General features: G+C 45.4%; 1 protein-coding gene across 11 annotated transcripts in view; it reads right to left on the bottom strand.

Moving 5' to 3' along the window:
* The window catches only part of macf1a (microtubule actin crosslinking factor 1a), a 266,103-nt gene that overhangs the window by 84,860 nt on the left and 161,843 nt on the right, over positions 1-19,400 (bottom strand). For 10 of the 11 annotated variants that reach the window (XM_083785940.1, XM_083785948.1, XM_083785944.1 and 7 more), the window contains 24 exons: positions 18,709-18,924; positions 18,220-18,369; positions 17,786-18,082; positions 16,196-16,345; positions 15,542-15,775; positions 15,205-15,384; positions 14,619-14,792; positions 14,306-14,473; positions 12,790-12,984; positions 12,059-12,232; positions 11,361-11,484; positions 10,912-11,111; positions 10,252-10,569; positions 9,775-9,941; positions 7,907-8,063; positions 7,375-7,486; positions 6,187-6,246; positions 5,499-5,740; positions 4,968-5,097; positions 3,295-3,494; positions 2,338-2,562; positions 1,647-1,923; positions 584-1,182; positions 207-395 (listed from right to left, as the gene is read on the bottom strand). In XM_083785940.1, the coding sequence (XP_083642066.1) occupies positions 207-395; positions 584-1,182; positions 1,647-1,923; positions 2,338-2,562; positions 3,295-3,494; positions 4,968-5,097; positions 5,499-5,740; positions 6,187-6,246; positions 7,375-7,486; positions 7,907-8,063; positions 9,775-9,941; positions 10,252-10,569; positions 10,912-11,111; positions 11,361-11,484; positions 12,059-12,232; positions 12,790-12,984; positions 14,306-14,473; positions 14,619-14,792; positions 15,205-15,384; positions 15,542-15,775; positions 16,196-16,345; positions 17,786-18,082; positions 18,220-18,369; positions 18,709-18,924 (4,938 nt within the window). The remainder of the gene's footprint in view (positions 1-206; positions 396-583; positions 1,183-1,646; positions 1,924-2,337; positions 2,563-3,294; positions 3,495-4,967; positions 5,098-5,498; positions 5,741-6,186; positions 6,247-7,374; positions 7,487-7,906; positions 8,064-9,774; positions 9,942-10,251; positions 10,570-10,911; positions 11,112-11,360; positions 11,485-12,058; positions 12,233-12,789; positions 12,985-14,305; positions 14,474-14,618; positions 14,793-15,204; positions 15,385-15,541; positions 15,776-16,195; positions 16,346-17,785; positions 18,083-18,219; positions 18,370-18,708; positions 18,925-19,400) is intronic. The other variant, XM_083785941.1, reaches the window with a different exon arrangement.

Here is a 19,400-nt window from a genome sequence, read left to right as displayed (position 1 = left end):
CTATATAGTTTAATTTCCAGTTAATACCACAGCATGGCAAGCAGCACTGGAAAGCAGATCTTGTTATGAACAATCCTGCAGTTATTTCTTCACTCTACCATTGAGCCTGTCACACGCATTGAGCAGTAAGATCCAACTCTTGCGTCAGAAGACTCCAACATTCTCCTTTTCATCTTATCACACTGCATAATATCGTAGATGGTTACCTGTGGCCCCAGAGCCACTTGGACTTCCAACTGATGCTTGGCAGCCTCCAGCCTCCTTTCTACAACCTGCCTCCCATCATCAAACTCCTTCAGACGGCTGGCCAACTCCTCCAGTTGGGATGTGCGGTTCTGTATCTTCTCTGCCAGCCCATCCACCCTGCGGTTCAACTGGGCCTTCTCGTCCCGAACCTGATTTAGTTAGGATTAGTTCAGTTTAGGCTAGTTTGTTCGTTTTGCAGAACACAAAACAAACTCAACATACCAAAATAACCAAACAAATACATGATAATCATAATATAGAATTTATTTGGCATTGATAGTTATAATTTATTTATAACAATGCTTTACAATAGAATGAATGATAAAAGTAGACAAACCTCCTCCTCCCCGACGCGACACTGTTCCAGCAGTTGGTCCGCTGCAGTGTTCAGGGTCTCCAGTAAGGGTCTTCGTCTCTCCAGGTCCATGGTTAGTCCCCGGGCCTTCTGCAGGGCCTCGTCAAGGGCTGCGGTGTCCAGGGATGGCCGGATCTCTCCGTCCTTCTCCTCACACTCTGCCAGCCACGGCGTGAGCTCTGCCTTGAGCTGCTGGTACGTTTCGGCTTTTCCCAGTGTGCTCTTGAGCCTGCTCTCGCGGTCGGCCATCCTCTGGTTCAGGCCGTCCCAGTCCTGACGCAGGGCGGCCAGGCGGGACTGCAGGGCCGAGCGTTCGTCACACCCGGTGGGTAGGGTGGCGAGGAGTGAGGCTCCCTCGGCCTGGATGAGCTCGTATGGGCCGCGCTGGCTGTCAATACCATGCTGGAGCTCCTCTGTCTGGGCCAGCAAGGTGCGCAGGGCCCCTGGCTGACAGGGCAAGGAATCTGTGGAGGAATCCCTGGGGTCGGTGTGGTTGTCCAGCCAGGACCGCAGCTCCTCGAACATCTGCTGGAACTGTTGGGTGGAAGAGAGGGCCGTCTGGAGCTGGGACAGACCGTCAGCTGGTAGGAGGACACATGAAAAGAGACATGAGGTTATATCGTAATCCAAATAGAGTACAGTAAGCAAATAGAATCACATCAAATGTTATGTTGGGGCTTGGGGTGGAATTCACTAGTTTTATTTAGTTTAATGGATGTGTTATTATAGTGCTGGCAAATTAAAGGATTCTTCTTTTAGAGTTTATGAGGGCTTAGAAGCCTTAAATAAAACATTATGCGGCTCATATTACAAAACTGAAGAAGCTAAACCACCACATGGTCTGTTACAGAGACCAACAGTAAACAACCAGCTAATTCCATTATTAATATAAACATTCATCAAATGTGGTTTTAGAATGTGAGTGTGTGTGTGTGTGTGTATATAGGGCTTAAGTTGTTAAACGTGATTAAAGGGAACACATTGTTTACATGAGCGTGCGGACGGACAACTAAACCAAAACCAAACCACGGCAAACTCCACCCACCAGCTCTCTCCTCGAGACTCTTCAGCGGGGAGCTGACGGCCTGCAGACGTTTGCTGAGCTCCTCCTTCAGGTAGGGCTCGGCCACGATGGCACTCAGCTCCCCGCACAGCCTCTCGGCTTCTGCCAGCTCCGTGCGCCTCCTCTCTAGCTCAGAACGGATCTCCCCCGTCTCCTGCAAGCGGAGTTTGAGCGCCTCGGGCTGGGCGCTCAGAGACGCCTGGCCGTCCAGTCTGTTGCCTAAAGCCGACACGCTGGAGGAGAGCTCCCTCAACAGAGCCTGGGGGGGGGTGGGGGGGTGGGGAGAAACAAGGTCAGAATGAAAATGTACAAATTCTTCTCTACAGTATGCTTATTACAAGAAAAATGGTTGATGGATTCACCCTCAGGAGTCATGCCATGATATGTCCACACAACAGACCAAACATTGGTAAACGGTTAAAAGAGCTGTTTATAGGTTTATCCTTAGAAATGATAAATGATTCTATTAAAGGAAGACAAACAACTTTATTAACTATTAAGAAAACATGGATTTGGAAAGGACATTGGGTCAGTGGAGTGACTCTGGAGAGGCTTGACAAGGGCTATCGTGTCTTTCGATGTATGGTATGGACTGCATGGCAGGATAAAGATTGTGAATTAAATAACAGCTATTGTATAGCAACTAATCCTCACAAACTGTCAAGTAACCTACCTGGTAGCGTTCGCTGGTTCCCTGCGCCTTGTCAATGTGTTCTGACCTCTGGGTCAGTCGGGACGTCAGGTCCCCCCACTGCTGTGAGACGGAGCTCAGCTCAGACCGGACCTCCTCCAAGTCCTTGGGGTCCTGGGCAGCGTCTCCGGCCAACAGGATGCCATCGGCGGCCTGGGTCAGCTGGTCGAACTGCGGCCGCCGGGTCTCGAACTCACGCAGCATGAACTGGAGGGGGAGAGGGAAGAGGTGGGCGTGATGAAACGGTCATCTTTGTGACGAGATTACGTTCATATGTGGTTTCCTGTGAATTTGTGTGTTATCAGTCATTAACCTTCAAATCATTATAAACATTGAAATAATTGACATCGGGTGAATGTAGTCGATCTTTCACCTGAAGGTCTGGTATTTTGATGAAAAACAGCAGGTGGTCTGGTCTGGCTTTTTTTTTTAAATTCATGATGGATCTCTTTGCGTCTCAGTATATCTCAGTTAAACAGTGGAATCACTGTGTCATTCTTGCACAGGCATGTCATTGTTATTGATTGCCTTGGTTGAGTGTCTGTCTGCTGACATCATAGTGTTGTCTGTCTGTGAACTGTATGTGCACGTGTGTGTGTGTTTGGCCACATTAACTCTGGCATCCATATTTTGGGCATGAAATGTTCACGATATGTAATTACAATTACATTATATGTAATGTCATTTAAATTATCATCGTTATAAAATACCTTACACATATATACAGTATATGTCACACACACTCTTTATACAGTATATATATCGTATTGTATATACATATACATTATATATAATAGCAGATCTACAAGCTCACAACGCATCCCAATGTGATGCATTGCTTGTAAGCTTGTATATTGGCTATTCACGCCATTCGTCAGACAACTAAGTTCAGCATAATACTTTAGGGCTTACAGTAATAGCTTAATGTCACCTCCCTACCTGTACTTGTTGTTTCTGTGTGGTGAGCATGTTGGGGTCGATACTCAGTGGTCCCAACACACTCATCATCAGTTCCTTCTCCCTCAGCCAGGGCCCCAGCTGACTGGCTGCTGAGGAAAAGCTGCCCAGCCTATCAGCACACGTCTCCAGTTCAGTCTGCCTCTGAGCTGCTGTCTGGTTGGTCTGATGCCAGCGGGAGTCTGGAGCAAACAACCAATAGGAATCAGAGTGGTAAGGAACAAAAATGCTGATAAGGGCATGAGTCTTAAGTTTTCACAAACTTTAGATTTAACACATACAGTACAACTGGTCTATAATCCTCTCGGTGCACCAGTTTAAGCCATTCAACCGCGAAAGCATCTGTGTCATTGGGGTCGTTGCCACAAAAACGTTTGTGAATTACTGATTTAGAAGGCCTTTTTAGAATCTGCCTCAGGTCTTACTCTTAATGGATTCATTTAAGACGCAGTTTTAGTCAGCTACATAAAGCCACACATATTCTGAGTCAGACAGTTAGCCATTAGGCTGCTTGTACCAGGGATGGAACATTTAAATTTTAACCATTTGAACCCTAGCGTCCCAAAATAGATTCTAGATCTAGATTCGTTATTTTTGTCGAAGAGATTTGATGTTATGGGGGAAAAAAGTGTACCTTCATAGACCCCGGTCAATGAAGTATAAAGGGTTTAAGTTCGAATATGCATAGTTGCATACACTTGTGAGAGCCAGTGTGTGGAGTTACCATTATGTTCCCTGCAGGGCATTACCATTACTCACAAGATGGCACATTTCTGAGACAAACTTATCAGCCACTATGTTGAGCACCAACCACAGTGACACTTAATTTCTACATGTTTGAATAGTTGCTACTTAACAGTCCATCCACCACTGTGGATCCACATCCACCTGTTTAAGTGGGGCAGGCAATGAACCTTTACACAGTATATCCAGCTTAGGCAGGCTTAATGCTTTCCTCGGCATCATTAAAGACAAGAACAACATCAAAGACAGAATTATAATTAATCCATTTTAGTATTTCGTCTTCAGTTTCACACAAAGGAACGCTTAAGAAGCAGGGAGTCATTTATTTTTGCCTCTGTCCTCCGCTCACGCTCTGACTCATGCTCTGGGTATCCAGCAGTGTGTCCAAATTAGTTTGAAAAAAGGACTGTAAAACTAGAGGCACTTTGCTATGGTTCCAGCTACCTCACATAAGAGACTGTGGTTAAAATATCAAGCAGAAGTAGAGGAACAAACAGCTTTGACAGGAACACTTCCCACATGCTCTCTCTGGATAATGTTCATCTGCCGCCTTCGCTGTCTCTTACGCAACAGCTACCTTCAGCCAAGCAATCTGATTGGTCAACCAGACACTTGGAGATCGCTGATATGCCCCATAAATTGTGGTTAGCTGTGTGTTATCTTGGTAGTGTCCAATGCAACCCTTAGTGGGTAACTAGGGGTCTTTCCAGTTGCCTCACATTACTTATGCATATACACTAGTTTGAAGTTCACTTTTCAACTGGTTAAGAAATTGTACGTTCCTGCTTTTTTGTTAAATATTGATTAAAATGCAACCTTCTATTCAAACAAAAATAATCGTGAATGTGCTACTCCACCTTTAGATAGAGCAATATATACACACCTGCCTCTTTGTTTTTTCTACAACTCACCTATCTCTTGTAGCTGTTTTCTCCATGTGTCAGCCTCTGGAGAGTCAGGGTTCTCTGCAATGAGCTTCCTTAGTGTTCCCTTCAGTTCCTCCACCTTCCCAGAATGCTCAGCCAGCTCCGTCAGTAGGGCCTGAAGGAGAGGAGGACACCAGAACACATAAGACAACAAACGCATTTCACAGCCACACATCCCGCACATATATGCATTTCAGTAACTGCAGATAACTGGAGATTTTACGGATCACTTCAATATTTACATGACTAAATTTGGATTCTTAAATGTACAGTATGTATCAAGAAACTACGTTACCACAGCCAAATACTGCTAGCTGCCAAATACTGCTACCACAGCCAAATATGGTTGGAAATGTTCTGTTCGTGGGAGGACTTGGACAATAGCACCAAAGTACATTTCACAACTTATGATTTTGGCATCAGACAACCAACTGCACTTTTACAAAAAAAGAACACAACCCAACCGTTTCCCTTGTGAAATAGACTAAATGGTCCAAACCGACAAGAGAGTCTCACCTTGTTCTCCTGTGCCTGGGCGCGTACCACTTCGGGCTTGGAGGGGGAGGCTGTCTGGCCCTGCACCACCAGGCTGTGTTCCCTTTCTCTCAGCCAGCCACGGAGCTCGTCGGTGCCCTGACTGGCCTTCTGTCTCAGCTCCAGGGAGGCGTGCTGGCGGCCCTGTCGCTCCTTCAGCTCCGAGCCCAACGACTCGTAGCGGCCGTTCACCTCCGACACCGCTACCTGCAGCTCTGTTAGGTCTGGATGGTAAAGGGACGGCATTACAATTGTCACATTTATAAAAACGACTTGTAAGTCTTCCTCAGGGCAAGACTTTGTGAGCGCCTCTTAAACATAAGGACTGGAGTTGTTACTTATGGAGCTCTAATAGTGAGCAGCCAGGTTACCATTGTTCTTGACAAATCAAGTTTTGACTGATTGGGACACAATGTAGTAGTGTGGAGTAGAAAAGTAGACAACAACAGGGTACGGTAGACATTAAGCCTGAGATGTACAAGGTTGCCATGGTTGTTACATGCCAGAAATAACATCATGAGTGTGTAGATCTGCTATGTTCGGTGTGCAACATCAGTACACAAGTATAGAAGAGGTGTTAGAGAAGAGGACAAATAAACCACACATCATTCAGTTATCTCCGGTGAGAGAGATGTTGTGGACTAGTCTAGAGGTAATGGAGTGAGCTCACCTTTACAGGTGTGAATGCCATTGACACTGCTGGGATTGGAGCCATTGATCTGAGGAACACCTGGGAGAGAGAGACACACAGATTGAGACAGCTGGGTGGTTGAAGACATTGGACCAAAGCCATGGCAGCTGATAGACAGTGCCAGGGGTACAGGATGCAGAGGACAGACGACAAGTGCATTTGTCTCTGTAGTATTTCCTAAATGCTGAATTTAAATGGATGACACGCAATAAACTATTTACAATAAATCTCCTGATAACAAACGCTCGTAAGTCCGCTTACTTGCTTGTTCTGAGATATTGAATTATCTTTAATTATGTATTATTTAATGATGGTGTCCCTATAGACTCAATAGAGTGTCGCAGTCCCGCCCTCTTTCAGAACGACGAGCGCACCAGGAAATAATTCCCCATTCATTTTCCCCATAGACGTTTCAAAAAGTATTTATTTAAAGACATTTAAAGCCAAAGCCAACAGCAGAGTTGACAAATCATGACAATAAACACATTTTTAGAAAGACACAGAAAGAGGAAAAAAGGGCAGGGTACAACAATTATTTTGTTGTAGAAGGAGGAGAGGAGCAGCACGGACATTTAGAGCCTTTTATTAGGTGCTAAGTATAAAGTCTTCTTTTGTAGTATTTCTTCTTTCTAATTATTTGTTTGGCCCAAAAATATGTGTTTGTATACTGTATGTTGGCTTTGTCCGAGGCTTTAAAGGTCTTTAAATAAATACTTTTTTGAAATGTCTATGGGGAAAATCAATGGGGAATTATTTCCTGGTGCCCTCGTCGTTCTGAAAGGGGGCGGGACTGCGACGCTCTATATCGGGGATGTCAAAATGTTAAAAATAAATTAAAATTAAAATACACTTTGTGAGAGGCGCTCTTATCATCATACATCACATTCCGTGTTCAGCCAATTAAATCATCACATTCCGTGCATAGGAGGGGCCCCTCAAAAATATCAGCTCTACAAGCTCATCACACATTGTGGGTGTTATAAATCAGCTCTTTTGGAATAGCAGAAGTATAGTGGTTAATGATTTGTCTGTCAAATGTATCCTCATTTTCCTCTATGGTTTATGCTAGTGCATTCAAAACCTAAACTAAACGAAGGCATTCCGATTGCGAGTTCCATTCAGCGTAACCCTCTGTGCAGCTCCCTTGTCCGAGTGCTCAGTTCTTACCAGTCTTGCTCTTTGGGGTTGTGATGTTGATGATGACGGTCTCCAGTTCTGATCCATTCTTGTTCAGCTCTTGAACCCTGGCTCCCTGAGTCTCCCAGTCACTCAGCAAGTCCTGCATACACAAATAGATAGCCTAGTCATTGAAATTTGCAGTAAATATCACGGCCATAGGGATCGTGTACTGTAGCTGTAATGATGAATTGATTCTCAGAGGCCTCTGTTGCTTTTGACAGATATGTACAAATATACTGTATGTTCATAATATGCAATATGGCATTTCCAACAGATGTCCTGAGTCTATACAATTTGGCCTTGATATTATGACCGAACACATCCGACTGTCTGAGGCAGTAATGAATGATACAGTGAAAACAATCGCAAACAAGAATGAAGATCATGGGCATCACAGGAATCGATAAGATGTCCTTACATAATCTCCTTGGCAGAAGTAATATGACACTGGTGTGGGCACATAATGACAACTCACCCACCACACACACACACACACACACACACACACACACACACACACCTCTAACTGTTGGACTCGTCTCTGCAGGCCATCCGTGTCGAGGTTGGGCTCTTTGGTGGGCAACTGCTCCTGCACCGTCTGGAGCCACCTGAGGAGGGAGCCAGAGAGCCCACGGAACTGAGCCAGCTGCTGCTCACACGCCTGGATGGCTGCAAACCTGGTGAGGAGGAAGAGAGAGACAAAGAGAGAGAGAGAGAGAGAGAGAGAGAGAGAGAGAGAGGAGGGGAGATGGTGAGAAGACAGGGGAAGTGAGGGTGAGTGGGGGTCATTACAGAGAGGAGGGAGAAGTGAGGGTGAGTAGGGGTCATTACAGAGAGGAGGGTGAGTGGGGGTCATTACAGAGAGGAGGGTGAGTGGGGGTCATTACAGAGAGGAGGGGGAGATAGAAAACAGATAAAGAATCATGAGTCTCAATTTAGTTCCATTATGTATTAAATCAAAGTTTAGCTAAAACCTCAAATGGCCACTCGTGACACTGAACTTTTGAGGCTGCAGACAAAAACAGAACAAAGCCACATTGCTGGTGAGGGCTGTCTCGGAGGCCGTTATCCACACACCATCGTGGCCCCTGGGGTCCAGTTAGCAGAAACACAGCCTTGATCCCTGCTCCTCGTACGTGGTTTGCCCTCGGGTACAGTTGGGAGAGCGCTGACCGCACACAGACAAAACAGCCACTAGAAGCCTGCCTGGCATGGTAACGGTATCATTATCGTGGTGCTATTTTCTCCCGCTGTGTTGGTGGTGTGGGAGTCATTTTATAGGACAGACAATGAGCCTTGTCCACATGGCTTATGTTAGCAGACGCCTTGTGCATGTCGGCTTGCACTGGCCATACAAACACATACCGTACACACGAACAAAATTAGACGAGACAAACGGGTATACAGCAAGCCAAACACGTGCATACAGTATTGCTCAAAAGCAGCAAAAATAGCTGATCTACAGTACTTTTTATAATTTGAAGAATTGTTTGGACGTATTGCAAGGCACACAAAGCTCATAGTAAAAATAGCAGCTAAAGCTCCTGTTGGCAAATACTTCTCTGTATGACCATTGGCATCCTTGGCTCTCATGGGACTGATTTGTCTCACTCAGTGGTTCTTAACTTCAGCATGCAGGGACCCAGATTACCGCTGATTTTCAATTCAACCACATAGTCAGTTGCTTAGACCTGAGGTCATAGCTCAAACTCTGAAAGCACGAAAACCATCAATACTCAGGATGCCTAGAGTGGAATTAGAGGCCAATGGTCAAACTGTTTAAAGCTGGAACTTAAATAGACTGACGGTATCCCCCATGAGCACGCTACATCTGGTACTACATCAAAGAATTGGCTTAGCATCTGATGTTCCATAAACACAAGGAAACGGATCCAACCCACACCCTCATTAACATTTCATCGCCAGTCTTCATGAGGCCATTCGCAATGTGTTTATTTTGACAACAAACATGCACAGTCAATCATGTGAAGTCTTGTGGGGATTTGGTCTTTTCTGCTCGTTAAAATTAAATGATGTGAAATGTGCATTTAAAATGAGGCCCAAGTGTCACATTTTAAAGAGAGGAGTGGGACCAAATTAAGCAGTCCTTTTTTTGACTCTTACGCCCCCTTGTGTTCTTTTTGGTGAATTGCACTGCACATGAGGTTTTTGTCTTGATCTCATCATTGCCAGTAAATACAAATCCAGTTCGGTGGAGGTTTGCCACATGATGAACCTGCTCTGCACTGTACCATTCCTAACAATGACTCAATTGTCCCCTCCCAGCTGGTTCTTCTGTTAAAACAAACAGAAAATGATTGACTCATCTGTAAGGGCTGAAACAGTGCTCTACAACTGTAAACATGATTGTCTTATTGTCAACATTACCTTTCATTGACGTTGGTCTCCAGATGGGTGAACTCATCAGAGACACGTTTGACATTGTCCAACAGCTGTTGAGTGTTGGTGAAAGCTTTTGATTGGCTGAGCTCGGTTCCCAGGACACAGAAAGACTTCAATTGGCCAGCTTCCTGCTCCAAGTCTGACCTCACCTCCTGGGAGGGCGCACGCACACACATCTCTATTTGTTTATGTCTGTTTAAACCATTTAATGTCACAACCCCATATCTGCTGATGTCATGTATTGGGTGTTTATTTCACAGTATATTTAAGGTAAAGTGGTCCTAGAATCAATGTGAAAACGAAGCCTCTCTTGCCATCACCACCTCTTATGGATGATGGTCTGGAGTGTTGACTAAAATGCCCAGAAAATCAAATGCAATTGCTCAGCCTGAGAACTGCAGAAATATCTAGTGTAAAATAAAAACATCTTTAATAACCTAGAATAACATTCACACAACTCACCTCTATGGTCTGTCTGTAGTCATCTATGCTACGGTCAGGCTGTCCCACAGGGCTCAATGCCCTCAGCCTGGTCTGGGCGAAGGCCTGGAGGTCTGTCCCGAGACGCTCGTAGCTCTCCAGCCTGGGAAGCAGAGCCTTCAGCGTGGCCTCCCGCTCCGCCTGACTGGCCTGGCCTGCAGCGTAGCGTCGGTTCAGCTCGGCCAGCGCCCCCTGCATGCCTGAGGCCGTTTTGGGGTCGGAGCTCTGCAGGAGCTTGGAGACGGCGTCCCGCGTGGCCTCTACACTGCCCTGTCTGGACAACAGCTCCTGGCGGAGTTTCTTAAGAAAGAACAGGAGGACGAGGAGGAATATTGTCAGGGCATTATGGATTGGAAACATCTACTCTGACTCTGGTTTGAGATCGATACGCTTTGGATAGGTGCCGTGATATGATGAACACCTTATGATGCCATGTCCACATGATAACATGTCTGGCACATCACTGTGAATTAAAGCTTTTGCAAAATGCCTAAAACGTTGAATGTAACTCTTTGGATATGTATATTTTTTAAAACGAACATTTTGTACTCAAATATTTGCCTCTGGAGGTCCCTCTAACGAAATATTTTATTGTTGTTTTCACTCTGAAGAAACCCACTACTCCCCCTTACTTCTTCTTACCTGATTCTGTGTGAGAGCTTCCTGTAGGGCCTGTACGGTGGGTTGGACAGCTCCCGGGGTCAGAACCAGCTCATCCAACCAAGCTAACAGACCCTTCAGGTTCTCCTGAACACTGACCGACTGGGCCACGGATGTCTGGAGCTGCTTGGCGCGCTCTGAGATCGACGCCGACAGAGAGCCGAATCTCTTCTCTAGACCGTCTGAATTGGATGCAGGGAAAAGTAATGGGAAAAATATATTAAAATATATTTCATGGTTTGTACTTTATTTATTTATTTAAAAGACTAAGGAGAGAAGTAGTGAGCCACAATTTGCAAAACAGGCCATAATTAGATTTTTGTCTTTCTCCACTGTCCCAACATGACAACTTTTCTGTTACAGCGGTATATACATTAAAAAAAACACGAATGTCATCTCTTATAACAGAGTAATAGGACTAGCTAATGTACCTGCGGTGCAGAGGATGTCAACAGCTTTGAGAGATGGTGACTCCTCTGTGCTGACCAGGTCTCTGCCAGCTCGCTTGACCTTCTCCAACTGCACTGAACGCTCAGCCAGCTCATCCTGTAACAGCTGAGGACACCACAAACACAACAGAAGTGGAATCCATTGTTGATGAACCACTGTCTTGCTCCACAGACAGTACCGTACTGTTCGATCAACTCGCTGCTAAATTGGGATGTCTCTCTTGTGCATGCATGTGCCTGTGAGTGCACACCATCTACAGTAACTCATTTCTCCATATTTGTATTATGAAGTGTGTAAAGTCATGTTTATCTTTCCTGCAATACACTTATCATAATGTGAACACAAAGATCATGTGCAGTACATGTCTATATCTGTGCATTCATTTCACAGCACTTCTTAACCCATTCTGACCGGGCACCCATTTTGGTGTCAGCATCATGTTATGCTTTAGCTATTGAAAAATAGCAGATCTACAAGCTCATATCGCGCCACCGAGTGGCGCGATACGAGCTTGTAGGTCTGCTATTTTTTGAAAAATCGAAGAACGACTGACATTTTTAGAATCTGATCTCAGGTCAGAATGGGTTCATCAGGACCAGTGTGTGTCCGGCGGAAACCTCGTATGAATCTGATCTCAGGTCAGAATGGGTTAATTTCACGGTGCGTCTCTCTTGCTCACCTGTACTTGTCGTAGTGTATTCTGCAGGGTCTGAGGGTCTGAGTCTCCGCTGGGCCTGGCGATGCCGTCGTTCTGTTCCTGGGTGCTGAGCCAGCTGTGGAGGGACACAGCATCGTCCTGGTACTGCTGGAACCTCTCCAACAGGCTGGACAGACGCCCGCCCAGCTCCGACGACTACGTAGGGAGGGAGACAGACAAATCTGAGTCAACCCGATACATTTACTTTGAACTGAGGCTGTTATCCAGGATGTCTTATGACAAATTCAGCCATACAATGTTTCTGTAGCCATTTGAGTGCCTGCCTTAAAAGTAACAGTGTCTTGGAACTTTTCAAAATAAAGGCATTGGAGTGCCCAGCAGTTGAGGGATATTTCACTCTGAAAATCCCCGCCTTCCATTTCCCCTCAAAACCGGGAGGTGGAAAAAAGTCTGATCTCTCTTTAGAAGTGTTAATATTCCAAAAGAGATGCATGCTGAAGTCAGGACAGAACATCAGCGTTCTGATGCGATGTAGAATCAGAGATTTGTCAGCCGTAAAAGAGGAAGAGACGCGAAGACCGTTTTATTCATTGATTTTTTGTTGTATTATTTTACCCTGCGCTGTAAAGCACTTTGTGACAATGTCTAGACAAGTGCTATATAAAAGTGCGGGGGCCTTGAGCACCACTGATATAATGGCATCATACGTACGGTAATTCTTTTCCGAAAACTTTATAAGATAAAACCTTTACCTTGGTGTGCAGGGACGTGTAGCGGTGGTTGGCATCGTGCAACTTGTCCGTCACCAGCTGTTTGGTGCCGTCCAGCGATGGGTCAGAACCTCCGGCCTCCCGCTCCAGAGCACCCTGGACAGAGTCCAGAACCTTCTGACCGGAAATGGAGACAAAGCGCAGGTCCGCCTTGTGGCAGATCACGTCTTCAGCAAGCTACAGGACAGAGGGATAATATGGTTTCAATGCCAGTAAAATGGTAGCTAATGTACTAATGTTATATTATGTGTACACATGTATGTGTATAACCATGGGAATTGCTTAAAGGGGTTAAATTGATTTAGAATGTAATAAAGTAAAAAAAAAAAAAAAAGGAAATTAATAATTAAAAAAAAAGTGCCCTTCTGGGCACAGGTCTCCACCAGGATAGGAATGTAGGACATTGCAGCTTGCCTAGGAGTTGGCATACAACGTTATCCACAGATCCGTGCAGTTAGAGGTAAAAACACTTTTCGGCCAGTTATAGCGCCACCTTGAGGCTGAGTTGAAATTGTTCATGTGGCATTTCGTCCTCGGCCTAGTGGGAATGTGGGTGCACAATTTCACGGAAATCACGCGATGTGTTCATGATTTGCAGCATTTTGTTTGAAACTGAGCACTCCTGTGAACTTTGGAAGCCAATCTTAACCAATCAGGATGGAGTCTGAGAAATCTGAAAGACCGGTTTCGTTGAATGGCTCTAGAGAGACTATGTACCAATTTGCGTGATGTTTGGACAAAATCTGTAGGTGTACTGTGCAAAAACTTGTTTCGCACAAAGCGGCCTCCTGGTGGCGCTATAACAGGCCGTTCTGGAAAGTTTGGGGCAGAGGTTCATCGTTGGCATCCAGGGAGTGTGTGTGCAAAATTTGCCATCGACCGGGTTAACGGTGGCCGAGATTAGCTGCTCACGGACACACGGACGGACGGACGGACGAACACACACACGGACGGACGGAGTGCAAAACATACTCTCCCCCCATGCCTTCGGCCTGGTGGAGACAATAACTAGAGAGGTGCCCGTGGGGCCTCTACAACGGTGCCACTGGCCTACTTGGAATGATGCAAGTTGGAAATGCATGCCCCACCCAGACATTATGTCTGTGTCCCTTTTATGCCCATATGGAGTTCTTTGTCAGGCATGCCCAAATATGGAGTCTATTGCAGACGTCAGAATGATGTCAGAACAGGCCAGCTCCATATATGGACCATGGGCAGGGGCCCTGTCCAGAGCCCGGGCAGAGGCCTTTTTGGGGCGGTTCTGGCACTGAACCCCCTGTGGTGGTGTGGAACGCCTGTGTCGAATTTGAAGTCGTTGGGGCAAACGGTTCTCGAGTTACGTGGATACACACAGACAGTCTTGGTGCATTTATAGATAGATGATATTACAAATATATACATTTAATCAGTTATAGAAAATAATCGATAGTTGCAGCCCTATTATGGGTGTTAACGACTACTGTATAATGAGAGAGTGAAAAGGAAAATGCCAATAAACCTTTTTATGCTCCTCTAGCCGTCCTTTCAGTCCTTGTGCGTCGGTTTCTCCTTCCCCCAGGGAACGGATCTCCTGCTCACACTGTTCTAGCCAGGTGCAAAGGTTTCCGTGCTCCTGGAAGAACTTGGCCAGCTCATCCCTCACAGCCTCGGACTTCCTCAGACGGTCCTAGCAGTAGAAGAACAGTAGGGATACTGGTCAGTGCAACTTAGGTCTGATCAAATTGACTGAATGATAGGTTTAATTTGTTAATAGGTGAACATTAGGCAGAATATGTCCTGTTTAAGCCTATAAATCAACAAGTTGACAGAACCTGGCAGCTATGGAGCTTCTCCTGGTGCTGAGCCTGGAGCTGGTCCAGGGCAGCACGGAGCCTCTGCTTCTCCTGCGGAGGGACGGCCGAGTCGGGCTGATCCAGCAGGGAGCGGGTGGACTGGGCCACCTGCAGTAACTGGGCCTGCTGGGACTGGAGCTGCTGCAACTCCGCCTGACACACAAGAGCCAAGTATCAGAGGTCAGGGGGAGAGGAAGAGGCATAAGCCAGTTCTTTGCTCACTTACAACGGTAAAATACTTAATTTAACTCAAATAGTGTATGAATGAAACCAAATAGACCCGTAAGAGTCCAAGACAAACTTCTGAACTGCATTTACTGGGGGGGGAAATAATCGCCATTCTTGAAGGGGTCAGAAACAAGGAAAGCTGATAGAATGATGGATAAGCATAAGGCTGATGGAAATAATATGACAAAAAGTCTGTTAAAATCATGTGTGAACCCGAAGGTAATAATTTATTACCCCTTCGCCAATACTTTTTTTAACTAAAAAGGCATCATTCCTAAGTTATAAAGAAAGCAAAAAGATTCAAGTAACAACATTCCACAAACTGCAAGTTTCTTACCCGCAGCATATCTGTGTGTGACTGTAGACTGCCCTCTGGCCGCGTGGAGGACAATGGCGCATCAGTAACAGTGAGGTTTGGCCTGGTTCCTGTTCCCCCAGGTTGGCTGAGGGAGGACAGATCCTCCATCAAAGTGTCTATCTGGCCCTGTGTCTCCTGCAGCTGCTCTTCTGCCTTCGCCTGGAGAGGGGATGAGAGGGAACGCGAGGTGAGGTGAGGCGAAGAGGAGGAGAGGAGAGGAGAGGAGAGTGTCAAGCCATTTATTTTCAGTGTACACAAATGTTATGTACTTTGTCCTAATCTGTTCTTAACATGTGCAACTGCTCTACACCCGTACCCTCTGTGTATTTTGCTGTATGGTGGTGCTGATAGCAGTGTCCACCTCCGACAGGGAGGTGTTAGCTGTGTTTGTCAGGGCACCGTACTGCTCCTTCATCCGGCTTAGCGCTCCTTGGAGGTTGTTCCTCTCCTCTGGGCTCAGGCTGTCCTTGTGCTCTGCCAGGAAGTCCTCCACAGAGCGGATGGTCTCGGCCACACCCTCGCCTCTGCTCTGGAGGTCCCTCTGCACCTCCTTGTAGAGAGGAGAGGGACAAACATGATGGGTAGGATAAAGATGCAAAACGGAGGTAAACGAATGAAATAAAGAGTGGGGAAGTTTAAATGTTAAAAAAGTGAGAGGGTAGGTGAGGCACATGCAAAGTAAAAGGATCCATACAGGACAAGTGGATGAATTGAAACTGTCCACTGCATAGAGTATTACTAAAGATGAACAATGTTTTGGGGAATTACGTTTTATTTTTATTGTATAATTGTTTTTATAATCCAACATAATTTATATTGGAGGATATATAAAAATACAGAAGAGCAATAATTTACGTTGTGGTTTTTTTTGTGTCTGTATTCATCTGTGTATATTATAATCATTGCACCCCTTTACATCGTTATGAAAGGGAAGGAGTACATTATGCAAGCTCCATACTCCATACTGTACCTTCAGCTGTTTCTGCTTCTGTTGCAGGGTGCTCACGTCTCCCGTCTCTGTTCCGGCCTTCTGATTGGCCAAGAGGCTGGCGGCTCCGGCCAACCACATCGTGAGGCCTTCCAGTTTCTGAGAGCATTCTACCTTTTGTTGCTTGACCACCTGAGAAAGAAAAGGATGGGGGTGAGAGAGAGAGAGAGAGAGAGAGAGAGAGAGAGAGAGAGAGAGAGAAGAAAAAGAAAACCAGATACAAGGAGGAAGAAAGTGTGAGCCAATATTGACATGCTTATCACCCTCTACAGATCTATCAATATTCAATACCATGTGTTCTTTTATGGTCTCCTTGATTGATGTTACGTGCGGTGAAACCCCAAACAAGCAGTTCTTGTTTTGTATAATTCAGTTAAGTGCACACTTGTTCTTAAACCTTTTTTCTAATGTTGTGCACACTTTGAGCAGATTGTGTCCAGAGATCGCACACCCACGCACGCTCGAATACACGCACGCACACAGGCATACAGCACAGAAACAAATATTTTAACAATACGACACATCGGACAAATGTCGTTCATTTCAATTGCCATTTCTCTCCTTCACTCCCATTTTCTGGAAAGCGGAGGAGAAAACATTCTAGTGAGAGAGAGAGAGGCTTCTCTGCTTATACAATCACTAGCCGTTTTCCATCGAGGTGAAAGCATTTCCTTCAGTGGCAATCTGAAAGAGCAAGGCAGACAGTTTAATAACACACACAGGTTATATAGCGATACGTGCAGAGTGGCAAACATTGGTTCATTGGCATAGTAGTAGCAGCAATGGTGATAATATTAATAACATTATGGGGCCTGGGTACGTCAAGAGTCAATTCACATGTAACTTAAAATCACAGGCTGATTGATCATTTATTTGGATATTAAAGCCCTTTATGGTAAAACGTGTTTCATTTCTGTGTAAATAATTGATAACATTTGAATGAGCTCCCAACCAAATGTTTGTAGCAAGAATAGCAGTGATCTACTGTGAATTAGTGAAAATGGATTGGTGACATCATTGTTTGGATTACCGTAATTTCCGGACTATAAGCCGCGGCTTTTTACCCATGATTTGAACCCTGCGGCTTATACAACGGTGCGGCTAATCTATGGATTTTTACAGCTAACGCAGAGCCATCTCAGGCTCTGAGCTAACGTAGCTGCGGCTTATAGTCCGGTGCGGCTTATAGTCCGGTGCGGCTTGTATATGGGATTTTCCCTAAATTTGGCTGGTGCGGCTTATATTCAGGTGCGGCTTATAGTCCGGAAATTACGGTATATAATGATAAGATAATAAAGCATTCAAACGGTTAGTATGTTTGCATCACATTTGCAATCCCTTTGCCCTTCTATGTGCATTCTATGTGAGTTAGATGTGATTTTAATTATTATGCTAGTAATACTTCAAAGCAGTAAGGACACACCAAATTAGCTCTTCAATGGCCAATAAAGAAACCATGTGTGTTACATGCTGGTTATGTTGACAATACTGGTGGTGAGTGCTATATTCACAGCATGCCATTCAAAATCTGACTGGCTTTGCTCGTTCAATTTTAACCATGTTTGTCCAAACCTCTCTCTCCCTCGCATTCTGCCTCTGTTTTTCTTGCTGCTTCTCTGTCTCTTGTTTCAGCCTATCCCTACGCTGAAGCTCTTCCTCCCTCTCCAGCTGGGCGGAGAGGGCCTCGGCGCGGGCCTGGGCTTGGCCAGAGGCCCTGTGGAAGGCCCTCTGGAGCTGTTGGAGCTGCCCCAGGAGGTGCCTGCTCTGCTCAGGCACAAGGTCCTGGGCCCGCTCCGAGATGAAGACCTGGATGTCGTACACTGCATTGTTGACCTCATTGGAGCGAGCTGCCAGAGATGCCTGGAACTCCTTTGTGGGGAATAACAAGCAGGTGCAACAATGAGACAAGGAAGGAATTTGTGTTTGTTGTTCAGTCATTTCGGTGATTGTTTGATCTAGAGTACAATGAGTTTGTGCCATGATGTTACAGTAAGTGCTCATCTTACCTTGCAGAGCTGGAGTTGTTGTGTAAGTTGATCCAGACTATGGTCTTTCTCTATCACCCCTCCATCCATCTGTGCCTCTGTCTCTCTCAGCCAGGACAGCAGGTTCTCCACTCGTCCTCCCAGGGACTTCTGCTCAGTTGTTACTGCCTCCTGATAGAGAGAGAAAATAAAATGTGTCTAATAACAACCCACTGCCCTGTATTAAAGACGACACATTTGTACCATTAATTATATGTGACTACTAGGATCTATTGTTCCCTACAGAGGTCATGAGCGGAGAAATCCTGCTCCACGTTCAAGAAGCTGTATTCACACTCACACCTGCTCTTGTAGATCCCCCCGCCACTCTGCTCCCACCCACTCTACAGTATTACTCACATTGATTGACGTCCACTCAGCAGCAAAAATATTTCCACTTCGCTCACATGCTCCGATTCCCCAGCTCTACAATTTCCATTCAGTGATTTTGTTTTTGGACTGTCACTTTACCTTGTAGGAGTCTCTATGGTCTCGTAGGTCTTGCAGAAGACTCTCGGAGGCAGATCTAGCAGCCTCGTAGCCTCTATCTAAGCCCTGCCCATCTTTTTCCAGGGCCAATAGGAGCTGAGGGGGGACGTCTTTAGGGCAAGGCTCCGTCAGCCCCCTAGCAGCTTCCACTTCCTTGGTGACCTCAGGTTCGAGGTCGCGTAGTTCCAAATCCAAAGCCTGAAAAAAGGGTGGGAGAAGAGAAATGTAGCTAAAGCTGGTAAAACGCAATCATGTTACTGTATACAGCTTACATTCAATTACACAGTGCACATAGGGTAGTGTCTATTTATATGCACAATATCTAATGCATATACTACTGTATGTGTGCAATATCTAATGTACAATAATTGGTGTAACATAAGTGTAACAACTCAATACTATTTCTAAATATGATACATGACATCACATACACATACACGTCCAATACTGTTCATGTTGCCAAGCGAATAAACATTTTGAACCAATGATATTATTCAATGTCTCGAAACATGAGGTACAGTAAATAGTGATTTATACATAGTTGCTCACAGGTGTCGCACAACGTCAGCATGCGACTCTGTGCAACAAAGTATATCAAGCCCTTGTGGTCTTTTTATAGTGAGATTCTCAAGGCGCAAACTGCATTTCCTTCAAATTAGCATTGTCACTTTTCA

Source organism: Protomyctophum parallelum (genome assembly GCF_964188405.1).
Source record: "Protomyctophum parallelum genome assembly, chromosome: 1".
Classification (NCBI taxonomy): Eukaryota; Metazoa; Chordata; class Actinopteri; order Myctophiformes; family Myctophidae; genus Protomyctophum; species Protomyctophum parallelum.
This window is presented reverse-complemented; position numbering and strand designations above follow the sequence as displayed.